A 23,021-nucleotide genomic window follows, 5' to 3' on the forward strand; every position below is an offset into this window, starting at 1 on the left:
GTTTCCACAGAATCGCGCAGAGCCAGTGTGGGTTCCAGAGCGGCTAGTGTGACGCTGTCAAAATGAAGAAGCTGATCTTGCTGGTGATGAGCATGTGTCTGCCCCTGATGGGTGTGGAACCCAGATGGGGGATACTGTCGGTGTTTAAATTGGACTGCAAATTTTGATGGCAAGATGAATGAGCTTCACTCAGCGATTGTCACTGTGAATTCTACCCAAGTGGATCCTGGCTTGGCATCGGGAAAGAATGGACTGGGATAGGTGCCCTTGCTGTGGCCCTTGTTTTGGCATGCATGTTGTGTGTATGGTGTATGTGTCGGTTGCGGAATGCCCAGGTCCACACTGCTGCCATGGTGGTGCAAGCTTTTGCCGCAGTGGAAGCAGGGCAGTCACCTCAGGTTTGGCTTGCTGCCATGAAGAATGAACAATGAAGCCATCGCTCCGCAGGGTTGTAAGGCTAAGCACTGCACAGAGGTTAGTCTGGAAGCTGTTTGACAATCTCTGGGAGGTATGTCTGATTGCATGAGGGTCGAGTGTCCTACTGTCCTTCCCCCAGGAAAAACGGGATGGGAGCAGGTCAGAGTTGCTCTGGGTAAAAATCTGTGAGCCTAAGAGTCAATCCTGTATATGGCCCCTATTTCTGAACACTGGGGATCAGACCTCTATCTTCATCCATGGAGCTTGCTTCAAAAGAATATAAAAGGGGGAATTGTGGGAAGCCATTCTGGACTCCCTGGACAGCCAGACGAAAATCTATTCCAGGCAGTAAACAAGCCCATATTTGGTGGAGGGCCCGCCCTTAATCCCTGATTGGCTGAGCAAGCCTGCCTGGTGAGGTGATGTGACCTGTGATGATTGGTGGGGGCATGGTTGTGGCTGGAGTGGAAAAAACACTTGTAACCAGAGAGGCAGGGGATTTTGAAGAGAGAAGCTGCCTGAGTAAACTGCTTTAAGAAGAACAGGTGGTTGCGTTTTCCTTGCTGGTCAAGTTGGATGCAACATTGTAATTCATCATGATTCAAGGTTCAATCAACAGAGATCAGTATGTAGAGGTTGCCAGTAAGACACACAGGCATTCAGCAAAATTTTCAGTAGAATTCCACTGAATTAGAGTAAAGGAAAACTAATTTGTAGTGAACCATGGAATCATGCACAGTGCTATCTGTGAATTACACAAATTGTTCAGTTGCAGATACTCATGCTGTTGCAGGTTGAGGTGGTAGTATATGAAAGATCCAAAATATGTAACAGAATATAGATCCTTAGAAGTGGGAGGTCACATGATCTTGGGGTACTACTTGTCAGAAGCAAAAACAGTTCTGAGCATAGATCCTCAGGTGACAAATGAAGGGAACTATGGATCACAGGGTATGAAGCAGTGGTGCTTATGAGGAATAAAAATTATTTGCACACAGATCATAGGTGGTGGTGACTTTGGGTTCTATTTTTGTAATTTTCAAGACAAAGTCTCACCTTATATTCCAAGCTGAACTGGGACTCACTATGTAGAACTGGCTTATATTTGTATATACGCAAAGTAATGCTACTGTTTTGGCCTAAGTGATAAGATTATAGTCATGACCTGCATAAACTTTTAAGTTTATTTGTAAAGATAATCAGAGAAATTAGTAATGTATAATCAACCTTTAAATTATATGTTGATCCATTAAAACAAAGCATTGAAGAATTTTAAAGGATTTTTAGATGATTGAGCAATGTCAGTCATTTGTACTTTACAGTATTTCATCACATTTGCACAAGTTGAAGTTTTCAACTACTGAAAAGGGTTTTGCTGATGTGGCTCTGTATGATGCCTTGTTAGCCTTGAAGAAAGAACACTAAAGTGTCACCCATACTTGATAGCACCATGATATAACCATGATTATATTTTTTGAAAAAAAAATCAGAACAAAATTTGGTTGATCTAAACTAATCTAAATCGAGAGGTATCCTCATTCTGTCTGAACCTAACTACTCTTCAAGATTTAAATGAAGACCATGGCATAACATGAGGACAAGATCAATACCCTGCTAACTTTGAAGATATAAATACCCAAGAGCCATTTAACTGCATAGAAATTTAATTATTTCAAGAACTATGTAAGTATAGACAACTCTGGGCTTCACATGAGCTGCATCCTTAGCAAATGTCTAGATTTAGCTTCCTCAGATTCTGTTGGACATAGCCAGACCCCAACAGACAGCTTTAGGTAAAACAATTGTATTTACATTGGTTTGTAGCAGTTTTTTTTCTCCTAGAAACATTAGAATCTTGCTACATAAATTTGCTTTCATAATATGATAATATTATGTCATAACATTTAAGAAAAACAGATTTTAGAAAACATAGATTTCTCTATTAAAATATTTCACATTATGAATTACACATTTAATCAAAATGATTAATATGTAACTGCTGTTCATAACAAGACAGAGAAAATGCATTATAAATCTTATACTCAAATGATTCTTATTAACTTTTCACTCTCATGTGTAGGATATCATTTTCTGCACGATAACAAAATAAATGAAAATTCCTCATTCTTCAGTATTGTGCAGAATAATACACATGGCATGTCTATGCTTCAATCTGGTATATTTCTTTTGTCAGCTGAGTACTATTTTCATTTATTTTTATTATTAGACTTGAATACTAATCTAAGAATTTGTAGTTTCATTTAGCCAAAGTGTAAGTCCAAACCAGATTGGACTCAATGGAAGAAACTCTTAAAGAATGTGTATGAGTAATCACTGTGAAAGGAAAAATTTTATTACTGATAATAATACATTGAACTGGTGACAGAAAAAATGGAATATTTGAACAAATAAGAATGCCAACTTTTATTTTTCTGGGGAGAAGCTAGAGAAAGCACCCAAGGAGCTGAAGAGGTCTACAATCCTATAGGTGGAACAACAATATGAGCTATCCAGTACTGCTAGAGCTTGTGTCTCTAGCTGCATATGTAGAAGAAGATGGCTTAGTTGGACATCACTGAGAAGAGAGGCCCCTTGGTGTTGCAAACTTTATATGTCCCAGTACAGGGGAATGCCAGGGCCAAGAAGTGGGAGTGGGTGGGTAGGGTATCAGGGCGGAGGGAGAGTATAGAGAACTTTCACATTTGAAATGTATATAAAGAAAATATCTAATAAAAAAAAGTTTAAAAAAAGAATGCCATTTTTTTTTCAGTTTTCATTTTATTGGTTGGTATAAATCTACAATAATGAAAGAATATTACATTTTATAATGTTTCATATATATATATATGTATATATATATATATATATATATATATATATATACTTTACACATAAAGGATGCTTTTTAAAATATAGCTTGCTATATAGCCTAGAAAAATCATGACCATATTATGTTCATCAAGCTGGACTTTATATCATAGCACTCCTTCTGCCTCAGTAATTATACCCAATTACTTAAAGCATGGCTTAAAAAGAGCATACAAATCAACTAACTCATCCTGCTGCCTTATCCATCCTTAATACCTTCATTAATGCTCTAGCTACTTCTTTGTTGCGGAGGCTGTAAATTAGGGGGTTCAACAGTGGAGTAAGAATGGTGTAGAAAGCTGACACTATTTTGTCTTGATTGGGAGAACGACTAGAAGAGGGCTGCATGTATATGAACATGGCTGCCCCATAGTATATTACTACCACCATGACATGAGATGAACAGGTGGCAAAAGCTTTGTGGCGACTCTCAGCTGAAGCCATTTTAATGACAGCAAGAATCACACAGATATAGGATGCAATAACAATGATTACAGGGAAGATAAGCATAATTACACAGCAGAAAAATATAATCTTTTCAAATATCAAGGTATCACTACATGAAATCGTCAGCAGGGCAGGGATATCACAGAAAAAGTGAGGTATTTCTCTGGTACCACAATATGAAAAAGATAGTACAGTTGCAACATCTATTATACCATCAAGGGAGCCAAGAATCCAAGAGAAGGCAGCCATTAGACTACAGATTTTGTGACTCATGAGAATAGGGTACCTTAATGGGTACAAATAGCTACATAACGGTCATAGGCCATTGCAGCCAATAAAAAACACTCAGCTCCAAGTAGAGATACATAGAAAAATATTTGGACTCCACAACCAGCCATGGAGATGGACTTGTTGCCAGAAAGGAAGTTGAAGGCCATTTGGGGTACGGTGGTAGAGATGAGCATGAGATCCATGAGAGAAAGTTGGCTGAGAAGGATGTACATGGGGGTGTGGAGTTGGGCATCCAGGTAGATGAGAATCACCATGACAGAATTTCCTATGAGGGCCATGAAGAAGATAGCCAGGATGAGAGAAAAGAAAAAAGTATGAAGAGAGCTGTGATCAAAAAATCCTAGTAGGATGAAATCAGAGTTCCTGGTCCAGTTGTTCCATTGCATCATCAGTATGTTCACTGAGGAGACAAAATACATAATAAAGGTTGTATTGTGTTATACACATGTCTAATGTTTCCTTCTAAACTAGATAGACAGTGTTATGCAAATATAAGTAAAATCTATATTTGTGCATCAGCTATTTTATTTGGAATAGGAAAGGTTAAAACTTATTTTTAAGACTCTATCTTTTTGTCTCTCTTTTTGCTTCTGTCTTCCTCTCCCTCTCCCCCTTCTCCCCTTCTCCCCTTCTCCCCTTCTCCCCTTCTCCCCTTCTCCCCTTCTCCCCTTCTCCCCTTCTCCCCTTCTCCCCTTCTCCCCTTCTCTCTCTCTCTCTCTCTCTCTCTCTCTCTCTCTCTCTCTCTCTCTCTCTCTCTCTCTCTCTCTCTTGCACATGCACGGGCAAGCACTTCCCCCCCACACACACAACTTTTTATTCTGAAGCCATGTTTGCCTTTAAACTCACTGTCCTCTTGCCTTAACCTCTAAAGTGTTAGAATTACAGATTTGCATGCACCACCATGATTGGTTTGATATGACTTTTAAATTTATACTATTTAGCAAACAGAAATAGAAGATTCCATAAAAACATATATCAAAAATGTTGTAATCTACTCTGAGGAAGAAGTCAGTACCCATGTGTAGTGTCAATCATCCTTTTCATAATACCTAACATTATGAAAAAAAATTGAGAACATGGAACTTCATGCTCTTTCTAGTACATTTTCCATGGAGGTTAGTTACAATGTCAGATTATGACAAAAAAATCTATGTGGAAAAAGGATGAAATTTACTGTTTAAATTACTAAATTCAATTAATTTACTAATTTACTAAGATAAATCTTGATTATTTAATACATATAAGCATTTCAACTTTAGAAGTATATTAATCAAAATGTGTTTTAAGAATATAAATAGTCATCATGGAAGTAAACATTAAACAATATTTTTATCATTTAATAATTTTAACAGAAGGTATTTTTACATGAGGAGTCTAATATTAACAGTTTCACTGAATAGCATAGCTAGATGAATCATAACTGCATACTTCAAACTTTTATAACACATTACTTTACCTGTGTGAACAATGATAACTATTCATCTTAAACATAATTTCACTCATTAACTTTGAGTAATTATAACATCTATATTATGTGGTTCCATAAGACTAAATAAAATTACATTTCAAATATTTCAACACTACGTTCATTTTAAATGAAACATGGTCAGGAGAGTATATTGACTATCTTTACTTTACCTCTAGAGGTATACAATTTATATTAAAAAGTCTGGGCTCGCCAGGTGGTGGTGGCGCATGCCTTTAATCTCAGCACTTGGGAGGCAGAGGCAGGCAGATTTCTGAGTTCGAGGCCAGCCTGGTCTTCAAAGGACAGCCAGGGCTATACAGAGAAACCCTGTCTCAAAAAACCAAAAAAAAAAAAAAAAAGTCTGGGCTCAACAGACTTACTAGTCAATTTTTAGATTTCAGATTTTCATATTAGGAATATCTAACCTCTATTTTGTCAGTTGTATACTATGTTAAGATGTCTTAACTAGGCCAGAGCTGTATAATTTTTTAAGTTTAGTAAGTTTCATTATTGTACAAGAGAATGGGAAAATTGGAAGTAGTACAATGAGATCTATATGGAAAGAACAAATGTCTTTAATTTTTTGAAAAAAATTTAAGAGCATGACTTTGCATATCTTCATGTCCTGCTTTGTGGTTGAGGTTAAAAATAGCATGTCAAATATTCTAGCCTAAATCTATAGTAGCAAAAGGATGAAAAGCAAAATTATTTTGAATTTTGCTTTTATCTGATTTGTTTCTTTCCCTAGTATTTCTTCTGTAGAACCAAAGCATTGGTTTTGTCTATTTCTTTCCTAATTCAGTGTGAGCAAATTTTTGTCTACAATTTAACCTTTTTCCCTTATCAACTATCTGTGCATTATTTAGCAGATTTATGAGTTTATCACTATTTCTATTGTTATTATGTCCTGAATTGATAACCAACTCAAAACAATATATATTTTTATATTTATAAACTTGTCAATAACCATCATCATTGCTGTGTAGAAAAATATCTGTAATACAGTATACCTAGTTCTTGTTTTCAAAGCTATGCTTTATATGTCCGTGTCTTTACTTATGATCATCTGAATAATTAGTATCTGAAAAATTCCTGAAAATAATGAAAATCAGATTCCATGGAACTAGAGTTATAGGTAATTGTGACCTGTGATGTAGGTCCTAGAAATTGAACCTGAGTCCACTAGAAGAGCAGGTAAGGGTCTCACCCACTAAGCCATCTCTCCAGCCTGTTTTTTAAAAAACAATATTTCAATTAATTTTTCAGATTTTTGTACAATGTATTTAGAGAACATTCTAACCTCCACCTCCTTCCATAATCATCCTCCCCACACTTACTTCCCTTTTTCAACCCAATTTTGAGATTTCTTTGCTTTTTCTCCGACCAATTCCAGTTGTTTTGCCCAATTAATCTTAGGAAAGGACTTGGTTTGGCATGTAGTAGACCTATCATAATTACATTATTAAAGAAACTGACTCATCATGTAGTGGTGAGATTTTCTTTTTTTATGGTATTTTCTTCATTTACATTTCCAATGCTATCCCAAAAGTCCCCCATGCCCTCCCCCCCATCCTCCCCCCCACTCCCACTTCTTGGCCCTGGCATTCCCCTGTACTTAGGCATATAAAGTTTGCATGACCAATGGGCCTCTCTTTCCACTGATGGCCAACTAGGCCATCTTCTGATACATATGCAGCTAGAGACAAGAGCTCCTGGGGGTACTGGTTAGTTCATATTGTTGTTCCACCTATAGGGTTGCAGATTCCTTTAGCTCCTTGGGTACTTTCTCTAGCTCCTCCATTGGGGGCCCTGTGATCCATCCAATAGCTGACTGTGAGCATCCACTTTTGTGTTTGCTAGGCCCTGGCTTAGCCTCACAAGAGACAGCTATATCAGGGTCCTTTCAGCAAAATCTTGCTAGTGAATGCAATGGTGTCAGCATTTGGAGGCTGATTATGGGATGGATCCCCTGTTGATTCCTCACTTTGTGCTGAAGACTTTAAATGTCTTTACCTAGTTACAAGTCTTGTGCAAAATTTCACAAATACTGAGTTTATATGTGCAATTTCTCTGTTATTTCTAAAAAGAAACAAAACAAAACAACAACAAAAAAACCAGTTTTCTTGATTTTATGCACCACTTCTAAGAAGATGCTTCTCTAATGAGGTTTGAGGTATCATCTGATATATGACTAATGCAAGAAGTCATTGGAGTCATTTTAATATCATGTCAATTTAGGAACATGAAAATGTCGAATTCCCTAATGGAGTCTATACCCTACCTAGCCAAATAGTTTTTTTAAATCCTAAAATTAAATGAGAATGAGAACATGCCATACAAAATATATGGAAAACATCAATGAGACTCCAAAGAGAAAAAATTAAGAGACTAAGTAACTACATAATAACAAACAAACAAACAAAAAACCTGCTCACGCCTAGAGGCATTGCTGGTGTGGCTACTGTGTCACATGTGTATCAGTTGGTGGCAGAGGGGAGAGAGGTTATGTCTACATTCAGTGTTCAGACCAATGAACATCTGAACAATGAGTATCCTAAGAAACTCTAAGGGGAACAAAAGAAAGAGTACTTGAGATGACTACCAGCTGGGTGCCAGGGTGCCCTACTGGGCTTCCAGGAAAAAAACAAACAAACCAGATATTAGAAGAACCCCATTTTGAACTAGCTAAGAGTGATCCCACAGCAGAGAAGCCCTGTAAGTTATCTCTCTGGAGGGCCAACCCAAGAAGACCACTAAATCAGTGTCATGGCAGTACAGCCAGGGGAGCAAGCCTTGTATGACCACCTGTCTGGCACCCCTTCCCAGAAAAATTGCCTGAGCCAGGAATAGCACTCCTAAGATCATTCCTGAGATGATCTCTGATACTCAGAGAATCTGGGCATCACTAGAAGAACAAGTAAGTGGTGGAGACATAAAAGAAAATGAGAAACAGAAAGATAATAATGACGAGAGCAGCAGGCAAGAAAAAAGCATAAGTGTGAATAAGTGTGGTCCCTGCCCCTTGCCTACTATATCACTCAGGACAGTGGGCCCTGCACCTCTCCTGGACAACAAGATAGAGCTGTCCCTAAATGTGGGAGTTGTTGCTGAGCAGTACATGAAGAAATGAACACAGTAGAACCAGTGCTGTTTCTTGTCTTCTGGGCATAATGAAAAGAGACTTGAGGGTAATTAGGAACAGACTGGTGTGCGTATCCTGTAATGCCACCTGAGACTATGGTAGAGACCTGGCCTCTGTTGCTACTGCCTCCAGGGAATAAATATGGGTCTATGGTGGCAGTCCCATGGTTAGAGTAGACGTCCCTTGTTTGGGCTGCCATTTGGAGATATGTTGATGTCTAAGGGCTGTGCAGAATTGTCCCCACCTCTCACTCAGTCATCTTGGGCATAAGCTGACCCTGAACCATAATAGCAGTAGAGATGACCTCAACCCTAGCCAACTGTAGTATTTGGTAGAGCAATCTCTGTACACTGCAGGAATTGTGCATAAACCATATGTAGGCATGGGAGAGCTAGCCTGGTCAGTTTTCTGCTGTGTAGTGATGTAGAGGAAAAAGAGTTGTCCCCTCTAGTTTCTTGTCACCTACAGCAGGCAAGATAAAAGCATAAGTGTGGTCCTTGCCCCTTTCATACTATAGCACTCAGGACAGTGGGCCCTGCACCTCCCCTGGACAACAAGATAGAGCTGCCCCTAAATGTGGGAGTTGTTGTTGAGCAGTACATGAAGATATGAGCACAGTAGAACCACCACTGTTTCTTGTCTTCTGGGCTGTAGTGAGGATGAAGGAAAGACACATCCTTTTTTCTCCCTCATCCCTCACTGTCTATGGCATGTGGGAGAACTGGCCCCAGAGTCATGAGAGTGGGAGGACTGGCCATATCCTTCACCAGCTGCAACACTTGGGAAAGGGGCCTGACACCATAACTGGCCATCAGGGTATAGCTGGCCCTGGTTTCAGGGGTTGCTTGTAAGCTAGTCACATGGGCACAAGAGGAAGCAGACTGTCAAGCTAAGATTCCTCTCAAAGCAAGAACCAGGGTATTGAATTGGCTCACCCCAATATCTACCCCACTGATGAACATCTGTAGTGCCAGTCCTACAGATCCAAAGCTGTAGGATGTCCATGACACAGGGCAATAACAGTATGTCTGAGAAAAGTCCCAGTGAGGTGCTTGTATTGACAGTGTAGCAGAAGTCAAAGGCTTTTTCAATGACTCATTTCAGTGACTCATTTTAGTGAACATTTCAAGCAAAGAAGTGTATACAAAAATGTATACTGTGGTACATTCTGTTACACACTACAGCTTTGTTGTTGTTGGTTTTTGTTTTTTGTTTTATTTTTTGTTTGTTTGTTTGCTTGTTTGTTTGTTTGTTTGTTTGTTTGAGACAGGGTTTCTCTGTATAGCCCTGGCTGTCCTGGAACTCACTTTGTAGACCAGGCTGGCCTCGAACTCAGAAATCCGCCTGCCTCTGCCTCCCGAGTGCTGGGATTAAAGGGGTGTGCCACCACGCCCGGCCACACTACAGCTTTAACATGTTTAGGGGAAGATGTAACAATGGAGAGAAGGTGTGAAAGAAGGAGAGATGAGTGGTATTGGAGTGTATGTCAAATTTACCAATAAAAAGTTTTAAAACTGGGGAGATTTTATATTAATAATTAATAATATACCTTAAGGCTTTGCTAAATCAATATACAACATCCAAAAGGAGTTGAGGGGAATATAAAATAAAAGTCATGGATAAAATTAACAAAATAGAATTTAGGAAACAATACAAATAACCAGTGAAACACATTGTTGATCCTTTAACAAGATTGGTAAGCCTTGAGCCAGATTAATCAAAATAAACAGACAAACAGACAGAATGCCCAAATTAATAAAATCAGAAAAGTACACTGGAACATAACATAATTAAGTAAATTTATAAAATCACATATATAAATTAGAAATCTATACACTGTGCACTTCAGAAACAGGTCCAAGAAACACCTGAGCTGGAACTGACCTGAATTCTTTATCCCTAAGGACTAGCTTTGATGATTCCATAAGTGACTATGCATGCTTCAAAGGAGGGAAGCAATCAACATTCCTTCCAATCTATAATGCCTTAAACCACATCAATGACTAGTATGACATAATAACCCAACAGGTGTGGTAGTGGAACTCATACCTTGGCAGAAACCTCAGGTCTCTGCTGGATTTAAGACCTGCCTAAAACGTGGAAAACTATGCCTGGTACTATAAACAAAATTATTTGGTGCTAAGGAATTCATGGTTTTAGAGAACAACATACAGTCACTAATTTACCAAACCAGTATAATTCCTAACTACAATTTGTAAAAGTTTGTCCTTAAATCCCCAGAAAAGTTTAATATTTACCATTCATCATGAAATCTTTTTAAAACAGATGTAGGCTACTCTTTACCTGCCATTGGTAATTCAGAAATATTTGGTATATAGCTAATTTAAAATTGTATTTAGAATATTTTCCAAAGAATACAGGCTTTGTTTCTAAAACCACAGTAAAGACATGGGAGAATATTTTACCCTGACATGAATGAAAATGAAAACCTAATACAATAGCATTTTAGTTCAAAGTCAGTATGATAATCACAAAAAGTCTCAGAATGAGATATTGGGCCCTATTTACTTTGTTGTAAGTGTGCATTTAAAAATGAATATATGAGGGTGGACCAATAATCATATAGCAATATTTACAATTTTAATCCAATTATTTCTTATATCATACTAAGAAAGTAATTTTTAAATGATCATTGCAACATTACCTAAACTGTATTCTAAATAATTATTAATGTATTAAAGTTAGTAAATCCTACAACCATAGAAATGACTCTAAAAGCTGAAGGGGTTTGCAACCCTATAGGAAGAACAACAATATCAACCGACTAGAGCCCCCAGAGCTCCCAGGGACTAAACCACCAATCAAAGAGTACACATGGAGGGCCGATGGCTCCAGCCGCCTATGTAGCAGAGGATGACCTTGTCAGTCATCAATGGGAGGAGAAGCCCTTGGTCAAGTGAAGGTTCTATGCCCCAGTGTAGGGAAATGCCAGGGTAGGAAGGAGGGAGTGGGTGGGTGGGGGAACAACATCATAGAAACAGGAGGGAGAGAGGATGGGATGAGGAGGCAGGAAAGGGAATAACATTTGAAATGTAAGAAAATATCCAATAAAAGGAAAAAAGGAGAGAAATGACTCCACACTATAAGAAAATCAACATACATCAACAACACTTGAAAACTTGCTTTTGTATGCTCAATCATACTAAATAGTATTTAAGCAAAATGAGCTACATCCTTGAAAGATCTCAGAGTACCCAGCATATCAAGTCTTTCAAGTCAACTTAAGTTGTGCTATTAAGTATACTATAAATTTAAAGACCAAGAACACTAAACCAACTTTGGACAAGAAAATTCATGAGTCATTCACTTCTTTAACCTTCATCAATTGTCGTTTGTTCATCTTTTATCTAATTAGGGCATACATTTGATTTATTCTCAATTTCGTACATATACCTGAGAAAACTGTAGGAGCTAATATATTGCCACAATTCATTATATTTTTAAACCTCCAAACAAAATTCCCTTGCAGCAGCTTAAAACCACATTTCCAATTATGATTTAACGGAGGAAATATTATTCTTAAGCATTGTGATGTGCCAGTGTCCATTACTGACTAACAACAGAGGGTTTTCTACCCCAACTTGTTTGTCATTGTTTTATGTACCTCCTATTGACAACAAACTTATACCTGCTCCCATTCTACACACATGAGAGAAATCATCAACTCATTTAGGAAATTGTAAAACCTGCCTAGAAGTCAGCAGTTTGTGAGTAGACCTGATCAAGTCTCTCCATTTTTCCTAACTCTCATTTAGTGATACCTTGATTATTTTGAGTTTAAAGAAATGTCATCACAATTACAGAATTTAGTTGTTAGTAATAAGAACAAATATACAAAACCTATAGTATTGTTAGGAACGTACTTGAACATAGACATTTCTCTGTGTTCTATATTTTTCAAAACGCATGAATAAATTAAGACTTTTAATATACAGTATCATCACTTCCTCATAAACCAGCCCCAACGTGTGATTTATTTTTCTTTGTCCTATTACAGAAAGTTAAAGTCAATATTACTTCATCTTAATTGAGGAAAGTCTCTCTGAACTCTACCCAGGCTCCCAATCACAGTGTGGAAAATGAAAAGAAAACATAGCAGAAGCCAGTAATATAATACTGAAAAATTGAAAAATGAACTGAGTACTACTCTAGAGAGTAGTGTAATGATAGAGCATAGATATAGATTATAGATAGACCATTGAGATAGATCCCCAGCATAGATAATATCCTAATTTAGATATCCTGTACTGAAGGAGAAGGAAGAGTCAAGGAAAAAAAGGAGAAAGAGGAGAAGGAAGAAAATATCAAGGAAGAGTGTTTACTATAAAAAGAATAAAATATTGTTATAGATTTTAGAGTAATCCATTTAAAATATGACACACTATTGCTTTACACATTTAGTAGTAACGTAGCCAGAAGGCTGGGGGAAGACACGCATAATGCCCTGGTGACCGTTTCACTATCTGAGTGACCAGAGACCACACTAGATCAGCCCTCACACCCTTTTATTGAGCTTTTTTTCTCAGATCTGCTATAGAATTTATCTTTATGGAAGATATCCATGTACTTTACAATGAGGTGTGATGGAGTCAAATCTTAAGCTTTGTTGTTCACATGAGGTTGACTTAATTATCATCAGGATTTTTTTCACCAAGTTGTGTTGCTTAAATACGCCTAAAATAAACTACTCTGTGTGAAACTAAGAGTTTGAGCCAACACTGTCTATGAGTCATGTAAAGACTCTGAAATTTTATATACCCATTTCAGGATTTTCTTCAAAATCAAATAGTTTTCTTTTAAAATTCTCTTATCAAAGGATTATTAATCACATTACATTTACTCTCACCATTCTTTAAGTTCTAGTAACTTGGTATAAGCTCATTTTTACCAGGCAATATTTTTATAATTTTATCTTGGATAATGGAACTCTTCTCTCATTCTTACCTTCCGCTTGTTCTCAACAAAAAATTGCTGTTCACAAGGTATCTGAGAAAACATTAACTTCCAGAGCAAGATCCACACAGCATTGTGTGCCAAGTCACCTGTCATATATTTTTACAATTTCTCCAGGGAATTTAGCATCTTACCTTCAATTGTAACACTGCATGGTGCCAGCTACTTTTCTTCCTAGTGATTTACAAAATGTAGGTTTAAACTTGATAAAAATGATTCACAAATTAGGAAAAAGAGAGAGTTACTTCATTTTATTATTGAATGATAAATTCTTATTTTGTTTCCTCGGTCTGTTTATCATTTACATATTGAACCCCATTTTCACTTACTTTCTATATCATATTTTTGAACTCTATATAAAGTTCATAAAAATAGGTAAAAAGCAGCAATTAAACTTCTCATTCTAGTTAGGTAAAATCCTTGAGTGCTTCATCTTATTTACTGTAAATAGAACATTGTTCAAGTTCATCAATCACTTTCTTTTTTCATTTTTTATTAATAATACTAATTATTAATATCCCCATTCCCATTTCCCTTCTGCAAATTCCTATGCCCTCCCATTCCTCTATGAGGATGCTCCACCATCTGCTCACCCACTCCTGCCCCAGTGCAGTAGCATTCCCCTACACTGGGTCATCGAGCCTCCACAGGAATGAGGGATTCAAGTTAAATCTGTTAAGTCAAGTTGACTTACAGGTACTCATGCACTCATAGGCTTTTAATATTTCTATGACTATTTTCTATTCTAGCTAATATCATTCCCTACCATTTTTAATTTTAAGATTTCTCCATTCTTCCTGTATATCCTTTCCAACTCTTCTTTAAACTCATAGCCTTTTTTTTACATCAAATGTTATTGAATTATTTATTCCTATATATAACCTGTTGAGTCCATGAAATGCTAGTTGTATGTCAGTTTACAGAGCTGAAAATTCAGCACCACAAAATGAATCACTGTGGTCTATCCTGGGCAGGACCATGTCTCCTCCTCTCTTAACTCAGTTCTCTACAGTTCTTTCTGTAGGAATGAGGTCTCATGGTCTTTTCCCCATCCAGCTTGGTATGTTTCACTGGTGTCATCCTTGTTCAACTCACATTGTTTCTCTCTCTAGGCTCTGTTTCTTCTTTCTTAAACTCTGTTTGTCTAGAATGCAGTCTGAGTTTTGAATTCTCAAAATTGTCTCACCTGATTTTTTGTAGTTTATCATATTCTTACAATGAAAGCTTTATGAAAATGGCTCAAATAAAAATCAGATGGGAAGATACATAGGCACAATTTGAAAAAATGTTTGACTAATACTCTGTAAGTATGTTTTCTTAGAAATATTTGTTTTTGTTCTGGGATATTTCAATAACTCTCAAAAAATTGTGAAATTCCTCCAATCTATAAGTTGGTGTGTGTGTGTGTGTGTGTGTGTGTGCTCACAGTTTTCATTGGTGTATGGAAGTGTTTGAATTCTATATAGTTCCAGTCATTGATTCTAGGTACTATTTTCTAGGCTATTGGGGTTTTTAATTTAAAAATACCCGTGCCTACCTCTAACTTGGTGAAGTATTTGGCTTTCTTTTTTTTTTTTTATTAGAACAACCTTTAAAGTTTACTTATGCCATTGATACAATAAAATCTGTCTCAGTTCCAAGATTTTCTTAGCATTTGCCAATACTTTTTCTTTTTCTTTTTTCTTTTTTTTTTTAATATTTTTATTACATATTTTCCTCAATTACATTTCCAATACTATCACAAAAGTCCCCCATACCCTCCCCACCCCCAGTTCCCTACCCACCAATTCCCATTTTTTAAGCCCTGGCGTTCTGCTGTACTGGGACATATAAAGTTTATGTGTCCAATGGGCCTCTCTTTCCAGTGATGGCCTACTAGGCCATCTTTTGATACATATGCAGATATAGTCAAGAGCTCCGGGGTACTGGTTAGTTCAGAATGTTGTTCCACCTATAGGGTTGCAGATCCCTTTAGCTCCTTGGGTACATTCTCTAGCTCCTCCATTGGGAGCCCTGTGATGCATCCAATAGCTGACTGTGAACATCCACTTCTGTGTTTGCTAGGCCCCGGCATAGTCTCACAAAAGACAGCTATATCTGAGACCTTTCAGGAAAACCTTGCTAGTGTATGCAATGGTGTCAGCGTTTGGAGGCTGATTATAGGGTGGATCCCTGGATATGGCAGTCTCTACATGGTCCATTCTTTCTTGAGAGCTCCAAAATTTGTCTCTGTAACTCCTTCCATGGGTGTTTTGTTCCCAATTCTAAGGAGGTGCAAAGTGTCCACACTTTGATCTTCATTCTTCTTGAGTTTCATGCGTTTAGACAATTGTAGCTTATATCTTGGGTATCCTAAGTTTTGGGCTAATATCCATTTATCAGTGAGTACATATTGTGTGAGTTCCGTTGTGATTGTGTTACCTCACTCAGGATGATGCCCTCCAGGTCCATCCATTTGGCTAGGAATTTCATAAATTCATTCTTTTTAATACCTGAGTAGTACTCCATTGTGTAAATGTATCACATTTTCTGTATCCATTCCTCTGTTGAGGGGCATCTGGGGTTCTTTCCAGCTTCTAGCTATTATAAATAAGGCTGCTATGAACATAGTGGAGCATGTGTCCTTCTTACCGGTTGGGACATCTTCTGGATATATGCCCAGGAGTGGTATTGCTGGATCCTCCGGTAGTACTATATCCAATTTTCTAAAGAACTGCCAGACTGATTTCCAGTGTGGTTGTACAAGCTTGCAATCCCACCAAAAATGGAGGAGTGTTCCTCTTTCTCCACATCCTCGCCAGCATCTGTTGTCACCTGAAATTTTGATCTTAACCATTCTGACTGGTGTGAGGTGGAATCTCAGGGTTGTTTTGATTTGCATTTCCCTGATGATTAAGGATGTTGAACATTTTTTTCAGGTGCTTCTCACCCATTCGGTATTCCTCAGGTGAGAATTCTTTGTTCAGTTCTGAGCCCCATTTTTTAATGGGGTTATTTGATTTTCTGGAGTCCACCTTCTTGAGTTCTTTATATATATTGGATATTAGTCCCATATATGATTTAGGATAGGTAAAGATCCTTTCCCAATCTGTTGGTGGCCTTTTTGTCTTATTGACAGTGTCTTTTGCCTTGCAGAAGCTTTGCAGTTTCATGAGGACCCATTTGTCAATTCTCGATCTTACTGCACAAGTCATTGCTGTTCTATTCGGGAATTTTTCCCCTGTGCCCATATCTTCAAGGCTTTTCCCCACTTTCTCCTCTATAAATTTCAGTGTCTCTGGTTTTATATGAAGTTCCTTGATCCACTTAGATTTGACCTTAGTACAAGGAGATAGGAATGGATCAATTCACATTATTCTACATGATAACAACCAGTTGTGCCAGCACCATTTGTTGAAAATGCTGTCTTTCTTCCACTGGATGGTTTTAGCTCCCTTTTCGAAGATCAAGTGACCATAGGTGTGTGGGTTCATTTCTGGGTCTTCAATTGTATTCCATTGGTCTACTTGTCTGTCACTAAACCAGTACCATGCAGTTTTTATCATGATTGCTCTGTAGTAAAGCTTTAGGTTAGGCATGGTGATTCCACCAGAGGTTCTTTTATCCTTGAGAAGAGTTTTTGCTATCTTAGGTTTTTTGTTATTCCAGATGAATTTGCAGATTTCTCTTTCTAATTCGTTGAAGAATTGAGTTGGAATTTTGATGGGGATTGCATTGAATCTGTAGATTGCTTTTGGCAAGATAGCCATTTTTACAATGTTAATCCTGCCAATCCATGAGCATGGGAGATCTTTCCATCTTCTGAGATCTCCTTTAATTCCTTTCTTCAGAGACTTGAGGTTTTTATCATACAGAACTTTCACTTCCTTAGTTAGAGTCATGCCACGATATTTTATATTATTTGTGACTATTGAGAATGATGTTGTTTCCCTAATTTCTTTCTCAGCCTGTTTTTTCTTGGTGTAGAGAAAGGCTATTGAATTGTTTGAGTTAATTTTATATCCAGCTACATCACTGAAGCTGTTTATCAGGTTTAGGAGTTCTCTGGTGGAATTTTTAGGGTCACTTATATATACTATCATATCATCTGCAAAGAGTGATATTTTGACTTCTTCTTTTCCAATTTGTATCCCCTTGATCTCCTTTTGTTGTCGAATTGCTCTGGCTAGGACTTCAAGTACAATGTTGAATAGGTATGGAGAGAGTGGACAGCCTTGTCTACTCCCTGATTTTAGTGGGATTGCTTCAAGCTTCTCACCATTTACTTTGATGTTGGCTACTGGTTTGCTGTAGATTGCTTTTATCATGTTTAGGTATGGGCCTTGAATTCCTGATCTTTCCAAGATTTTTATCATGAATGGGTGTTGGATCTTGTTGAATGCTTTTTCTGCATCTAACCAGATGATCATGTGGTTTTTGTCTTTGAGTTTGTTTATATAATGGATTACGTTGATGGATTTCTGAATATTAAACCATACCTGCATCCCTGGAATGAAACCTACTTGGTCAGGATGGATGATTGTTTTAATGTGCTCTTGGATTCGGTTAGCGAGAATTTTATTGAGGATTTTTGCATCAATATTCATAAGGGAAATTGGTCTGAAGTTCTCCATCTTTGTTGGATCTTTCTGTGGTTTAGGTATCAGAGTAACTGTGACTTCATAGAATGAGCTGGGTAGAGTTCCTTCTATCTATTTTGTGGAATAGTTTGTGCAGAACTGGAATTAGGTCTTCTTTGAAGGTCTGGTAGAACTCTGCACTAAAACCATCTGGTCCTGGGCTTTTTTTGGCTGGGAGACTATTAATGACTGCTTCTATTTCTTTAGGGGATATGGGACTGTTTAGATCGTTAATTTGATCCTGATTTAACCTTCGTACTTGATATCTGTCTAGAAATTTGTCCATTTCATCCAGGTTTTCCAGTTTTGTTGAGTATAGCCATTTGTAGAAGGATCTGATTATGTTTTGGAATTATTCAGGATCTGTTGTTATGTCTCCCTTTTAATTTCTGATTTTGTTAATTAGGATGTTGTCCCTGTGCCCTCTAGTGAGTCTAGCTAAGGGTTTATTTATCTTGTTGATTTTCTCAAAGAACCAACTCCGAGTTTGGTTAATTCTTTGAATAGTTCTTCTTGTTTCCACTTGGTTGATTTCACCCCTGAGTTTGATTATTTCCTGCCGTCTAATCCACTTGGGTGAATTTTCTTCCTTTTTTTCTAGGGCTTTTAGATGTGGTTTCAGGCTGCTAGTGTGTGCTCTTTCCAGTTTCTTTTTTGAGGCACTCAGAGCTATGAGTTTCCCTCTTAGAAATGCTTTCTTTGTGTCCCATAGGTTTGGTTATGTTGTGGCTTCATTTTCATTAAACTCTAAAAAGTCTTTAATTTCTTTCTTTATTCCTTCCTTGACCAAGGTTTCATTGAGAAGTGTTTTGTTCAGTTTCCACGTGAATGTTGGCTTTCCATTATTTATGTTGTTATTGAAGATCAGCCTTAGTCCATGGTGGTCTGATAGGATGCATGGGACAATTTCAATATTTTTGTATCTGTTGAGGCCTGTTTTGTGACCAATTGTATGGTCACTTTTGGAGAAGGTCCCGTGAGGTTCTGAGAAGAAGGTATATCATTTTGTTTTAGGATAAAATGTTCTGTAGATATCTTTTAAGTCCATTTGTTTCATAACTTCTGTTAGTTTCACTGTGTTCCTGTTTAGATTCTGTTTCCATGATCTGTCCATTGATGAAAGTGGTGTGTTGAAGTCTCCCACTATTATTGTGTGAGGTGCAATTTGTGCTTTGAGCTCTACTAAAGTGAATGTGGCTGCCCTTGCATTTGGAGCATAGATATTCAGAATTGAGAGTTCCTCTTGGAGGATTTTACCTTTGATGAGTATGAAGTGTCCCTCCTTGTCTTTTTTGATAACTTTGGGTTGAAAGTTGATTTTATTTGATATTAGAATGGCTACTCCAGTTTGTTTCTTCAGACTGTTTGCTTGGAAAATTGTTTTCCAGCCTTTCACTCTGAGGTAGTGTCTGTCTTTTTCCCTGAGATGGGTTTCCTGTAAGCAGCAGAATGTTGGGTCCTGTTTGTGTAGCCTGTGTGTCAGTCTATGTCTTTTAATTGGGGAACTGAGTCCATTGATATTAAGAGATATTAAGGAAAAGTAATTGTTGCTTCCTTTTATTTTCGTTGTTAGAGTTGACATTCTGTTCTTGTGGCAGTCTTCATTTTGGTTTGTTGAGGGATTACTTTCTTGCTTTTTCTAGGGCGTGATTTCCGTCCTTGTATTTTTTTTTTTCTGTTATTGTCCTTTGAAGGGCTGGATTCGTGGAAAGATAATGTGTGAATTTGGTTTTGTCGTGGAATACTTTGGTTTCTCCATCTGTGGTAATTGAGAGTTTGGTCGGGTATAGTAGCCTGGGCTGGCATTTGTGTTCTCTTAGTGTCTGTATAACATCTGTCCAGGCTCTTCTGGCTTTCATAGTCTCTGGTGAAAAGTCTGGTGTAATTCTGATAGGCCTGCCTTTATATGTTACTTGACCTTTCCCCCTTACTGCTTTTAATATTCTATCTTTATTTAGTGCATTTGTTGTTCTGATTATTATGTGTCGGGAGGAATTTTTTTTCTTGTCCAGTCTATTTGGAGTTCTGTGGGCTTCTTCATGGGCATCTCTTTCTTTAGGTTTGGGAAGTTTTCTTCTAAAATTTTGTTGAACATATTTGCTGGCCCTTTAAGTTGAAAATCTTCATTCTCATCAACTCCTATTATCCGTAGGTTTGGTCTTCTCATTGTGTCCTGTATTTCCTGGATGTTTTGAGTTAGGATCCTTTTGCATTTTTTATTTTCTTTGATTAGTGTGCCAATGTTCTCTATGGAATCTTCTGCACCTGAGATTCTCTCTTCCATCTCTTGTATTCTGTTGCTAATGCTCGCATCTATTTTTCCAGATTTCTTTCCTAGGGCTTATATCTCCAGTGTTGCCTCACTTTGGGTTTTCTTTATTGTGTCTACTTCCCCTTTTAGGTCTAGTATAGTTTTGTTCACTTCCATCACCTGTTTGGATGTGTTTTCCTGTTTTTCTTTGAGGACTTCTACCTGTTTGGTTTTGTTTTCCTGTTTTCCTTTAAGGACTTGTAACTCTTTAGCAGTGCTCTCCTGAATTTCTTTAAGTGAGTTATTAAAGTCCTTCTTGATGTCCTCTACCATCATCATGAGATATGCTTTTAAATCCAGGTCTAGCTTTTCGGTTGTGTTGCGGTGCCCAGGACTAGGTGGGGTGGGAGTGCTGAGTTCTGATGATGGTGAGTGGTCTTTATTTCTGTTAGTAGTATTCTTGCATTTGCCTTTCACCATCTGGTAATCTCTGGGGCTGTGCAGAATACACTTGGTGGGGTCCCGGAACCAAGATGTCTGCTGCAGATGCTCAGGCAAAGCGTTCCCAGGCTGGTCGGATCCCTATCCTCTGGCTGGGAAAGTGGCCAGCTGTCTGTGCAGAATACACTTGGTGGGTCAGGGAACCAAGGTGTCTGCTGCTGATGCTCAGGCAAAGAGCTCCCTCGCAACATGAACCCCTTTCCTCTGGCCGGGAAAGTGGCCGGATGTCTGGGGCCTGTGCAGAATACACCCCGTGGGGTCCTGGAACCAGGATGTCTGCTGCTGATGCTCAAGCAAAGTGCTCCAGGGCCGGTCAGATCTCTAACCTCTGGCCGGGAAAGTGGCCAGCTGTCTGGGGCCCGAAAAGGGGGCTGCCTTAGAAGCTCTGTGGCTCCCCCCTATCCCAGACGCTCTTAGCTTCTGTATTCTGTACTCTCACCTGTGCAGAATACACTTGGTGGGGTCCTGGAACCGAGATCAGTATTTGGCTTTCTTGATCATTTGTCTTTTACATGGCATTCAAAAAGATTCTATATATTCTGTTCATGTATATATTTTCAATTTTAATTTTTCTTTGACTGAATTGTCAATTTCTCTACTTTTGCTTTGAGCTCTGACATTCAATGTTCCACATGGTCTATTCTGTAACTGAGAATTTCTACTTTCTTACATTTTAATTTGACCTACTGATTTTTCCTTTCCAGCTTCATTTCAGTTTAGTATTTTTTAGCATTTCAACATTTCTATTGAATTCTATTTCCATATTACAAATTGACTTTCTTATTTGCTTTAGCAGTAACCAATTTAGTACTGTATTCGTAATTTATCCATGTGTGTGTTTGTGTCCTTTAAATTCATTAAACCCTTTAATATGTACAATTATTACTTTGAATTTCATGTTTTGAATTTCATCTAAGCCATTCTTGATAACCAATGCATATGGACTTTTTTGAAATTGGGCTAGGTACTATTTTTTTAATTAGGTATTTTCTTCATTTACATTTCAAATGCTATCCCAAAAGTCCCCCAGACCGTCCCCCTCCCCTACCCACCCACTCCCACTTCTTGGCTCTGGCGTTCCCCCCGTACTGAGGCATATAAAGTTTTAAAGACCAAGGGGCCTCTCTTCCCAAAGATGGCCAACTAGGCCATCTTCTGATACATATGCAGCTAGAGACAAGCTCCAGGGGTACTGGCTAGTTCATATTGTTGTTCCACCTATAGCGTTGCAGACTCCTTCAGCTCCTTGGGTACTTTCTCTAGCTCCTCCATTGGGGGCCCTGTGTTCCATCCTATAGATGACTGTGAGCATCAACTTCTGTGTTTGCCAGACCCCGGCATAGCCTCATAAGAGACAACTATATCAGGGTCCTTTCAGCAAAATCTTGCTTGTGTATGCAAAGGTGTCAGCATTTGGAGGCTAATTATGAGATGGATCCCCGGGTATTGCAGTCTCTAAATGGTCCATCCTTTCGTCTCAGCTCCAAACTTTGTCTCTGTAACTCCTACCATGGGTGTTTTGTTTCCAATTCTAAGAAGGGGCCACAAGAACAGAATGCCAACTATTTTGTATTGTTTCATTTTTTTTTCATATGGTTTTTGTTTCTGCCATGCAATCTGAACATTCAGAGTAAGTTATTCCCTTTGTCTTTTCTTTTCTTTTCTTTTCTTTTCTTTTCTTTTCTTTTCTTTTCTTTTCTTTTCTTTTCTTTTCTTTTCTTGAGCTCACCAATCTTCTGCCTAGAAGTAGGATGTGACAGGCAGCTGTTGGGAGGGAAATGTCTTATTTTGTCCATGCCATTTAGGGCCATGTATAGTGGTTTGGCTCAATGTTTATCCTGAAATAATGGACAGTTTAATGATGGAGGTACACTTTATCTGATTCATGCAGAGATGTATATGGTCTATTGGCTCCAGTACAATCTGGGATAGAAGGAAGGTTTGCAGATTGTCTGAGTAGGAGTAAATATCCAGCTTCATATGAGGCCAGCTGCAACACCAAATGTTAGCTCACCTAGGTTAAGGGTTTAAGACCTAAAGATG

At 38.0% G+C, this 23,021-nt stretch overlaps 1 protein-coding gene and 1 non-coding gene across 2 annotated transcripts; one reads left to right on the forward strand and one right to left on the reverse strand.

The window, feature by feature from the left end:
* Positions 1-3,471: 3,471 nt before the first annotated feature.
* On the reverse strand, positions 3,472-4,412 carry LOC110311257 (olfactory receptor 2M3-like). Its single transcript, XM_021184519.1, is given in 2 exon segments — positions 3,472-4,028; positions 4,031-4,412. Coding segments are annotated over 2 exon segments (939 nt in total).
* A 3,505-nt stretch (positions 4,413-7,917) lies between these two features.
* LOC115029637 (small nucleolar RNA SNORA17) lies at positions 7,918-8,053 on the forward strand. Its single transcript, XR_003835202.1, has one exon. It is a non-coding gene; the product is annotated as a small nucleolar RNA SNORA17 (small nucleolar RNA).
* The last annotated feature ends 14,968 nt before the right edge of the window (positions 8,054-23,021 follow it).

This window comes from Mus caroli, unplaced genomic scaffold, assembly GCF_978045245.1.
Source record: "Mus caroli unplaced genomic scaffold, Mus_caroli_1 scaffold_17, whole genome shotgun sequence".
Classification (NCBI taxonomy): domain Eukaryota; kingdom Metazoa; phylum Chordata; class Mammalia; order Rodentia; family Muridae; genus Mus; species Mus caroli.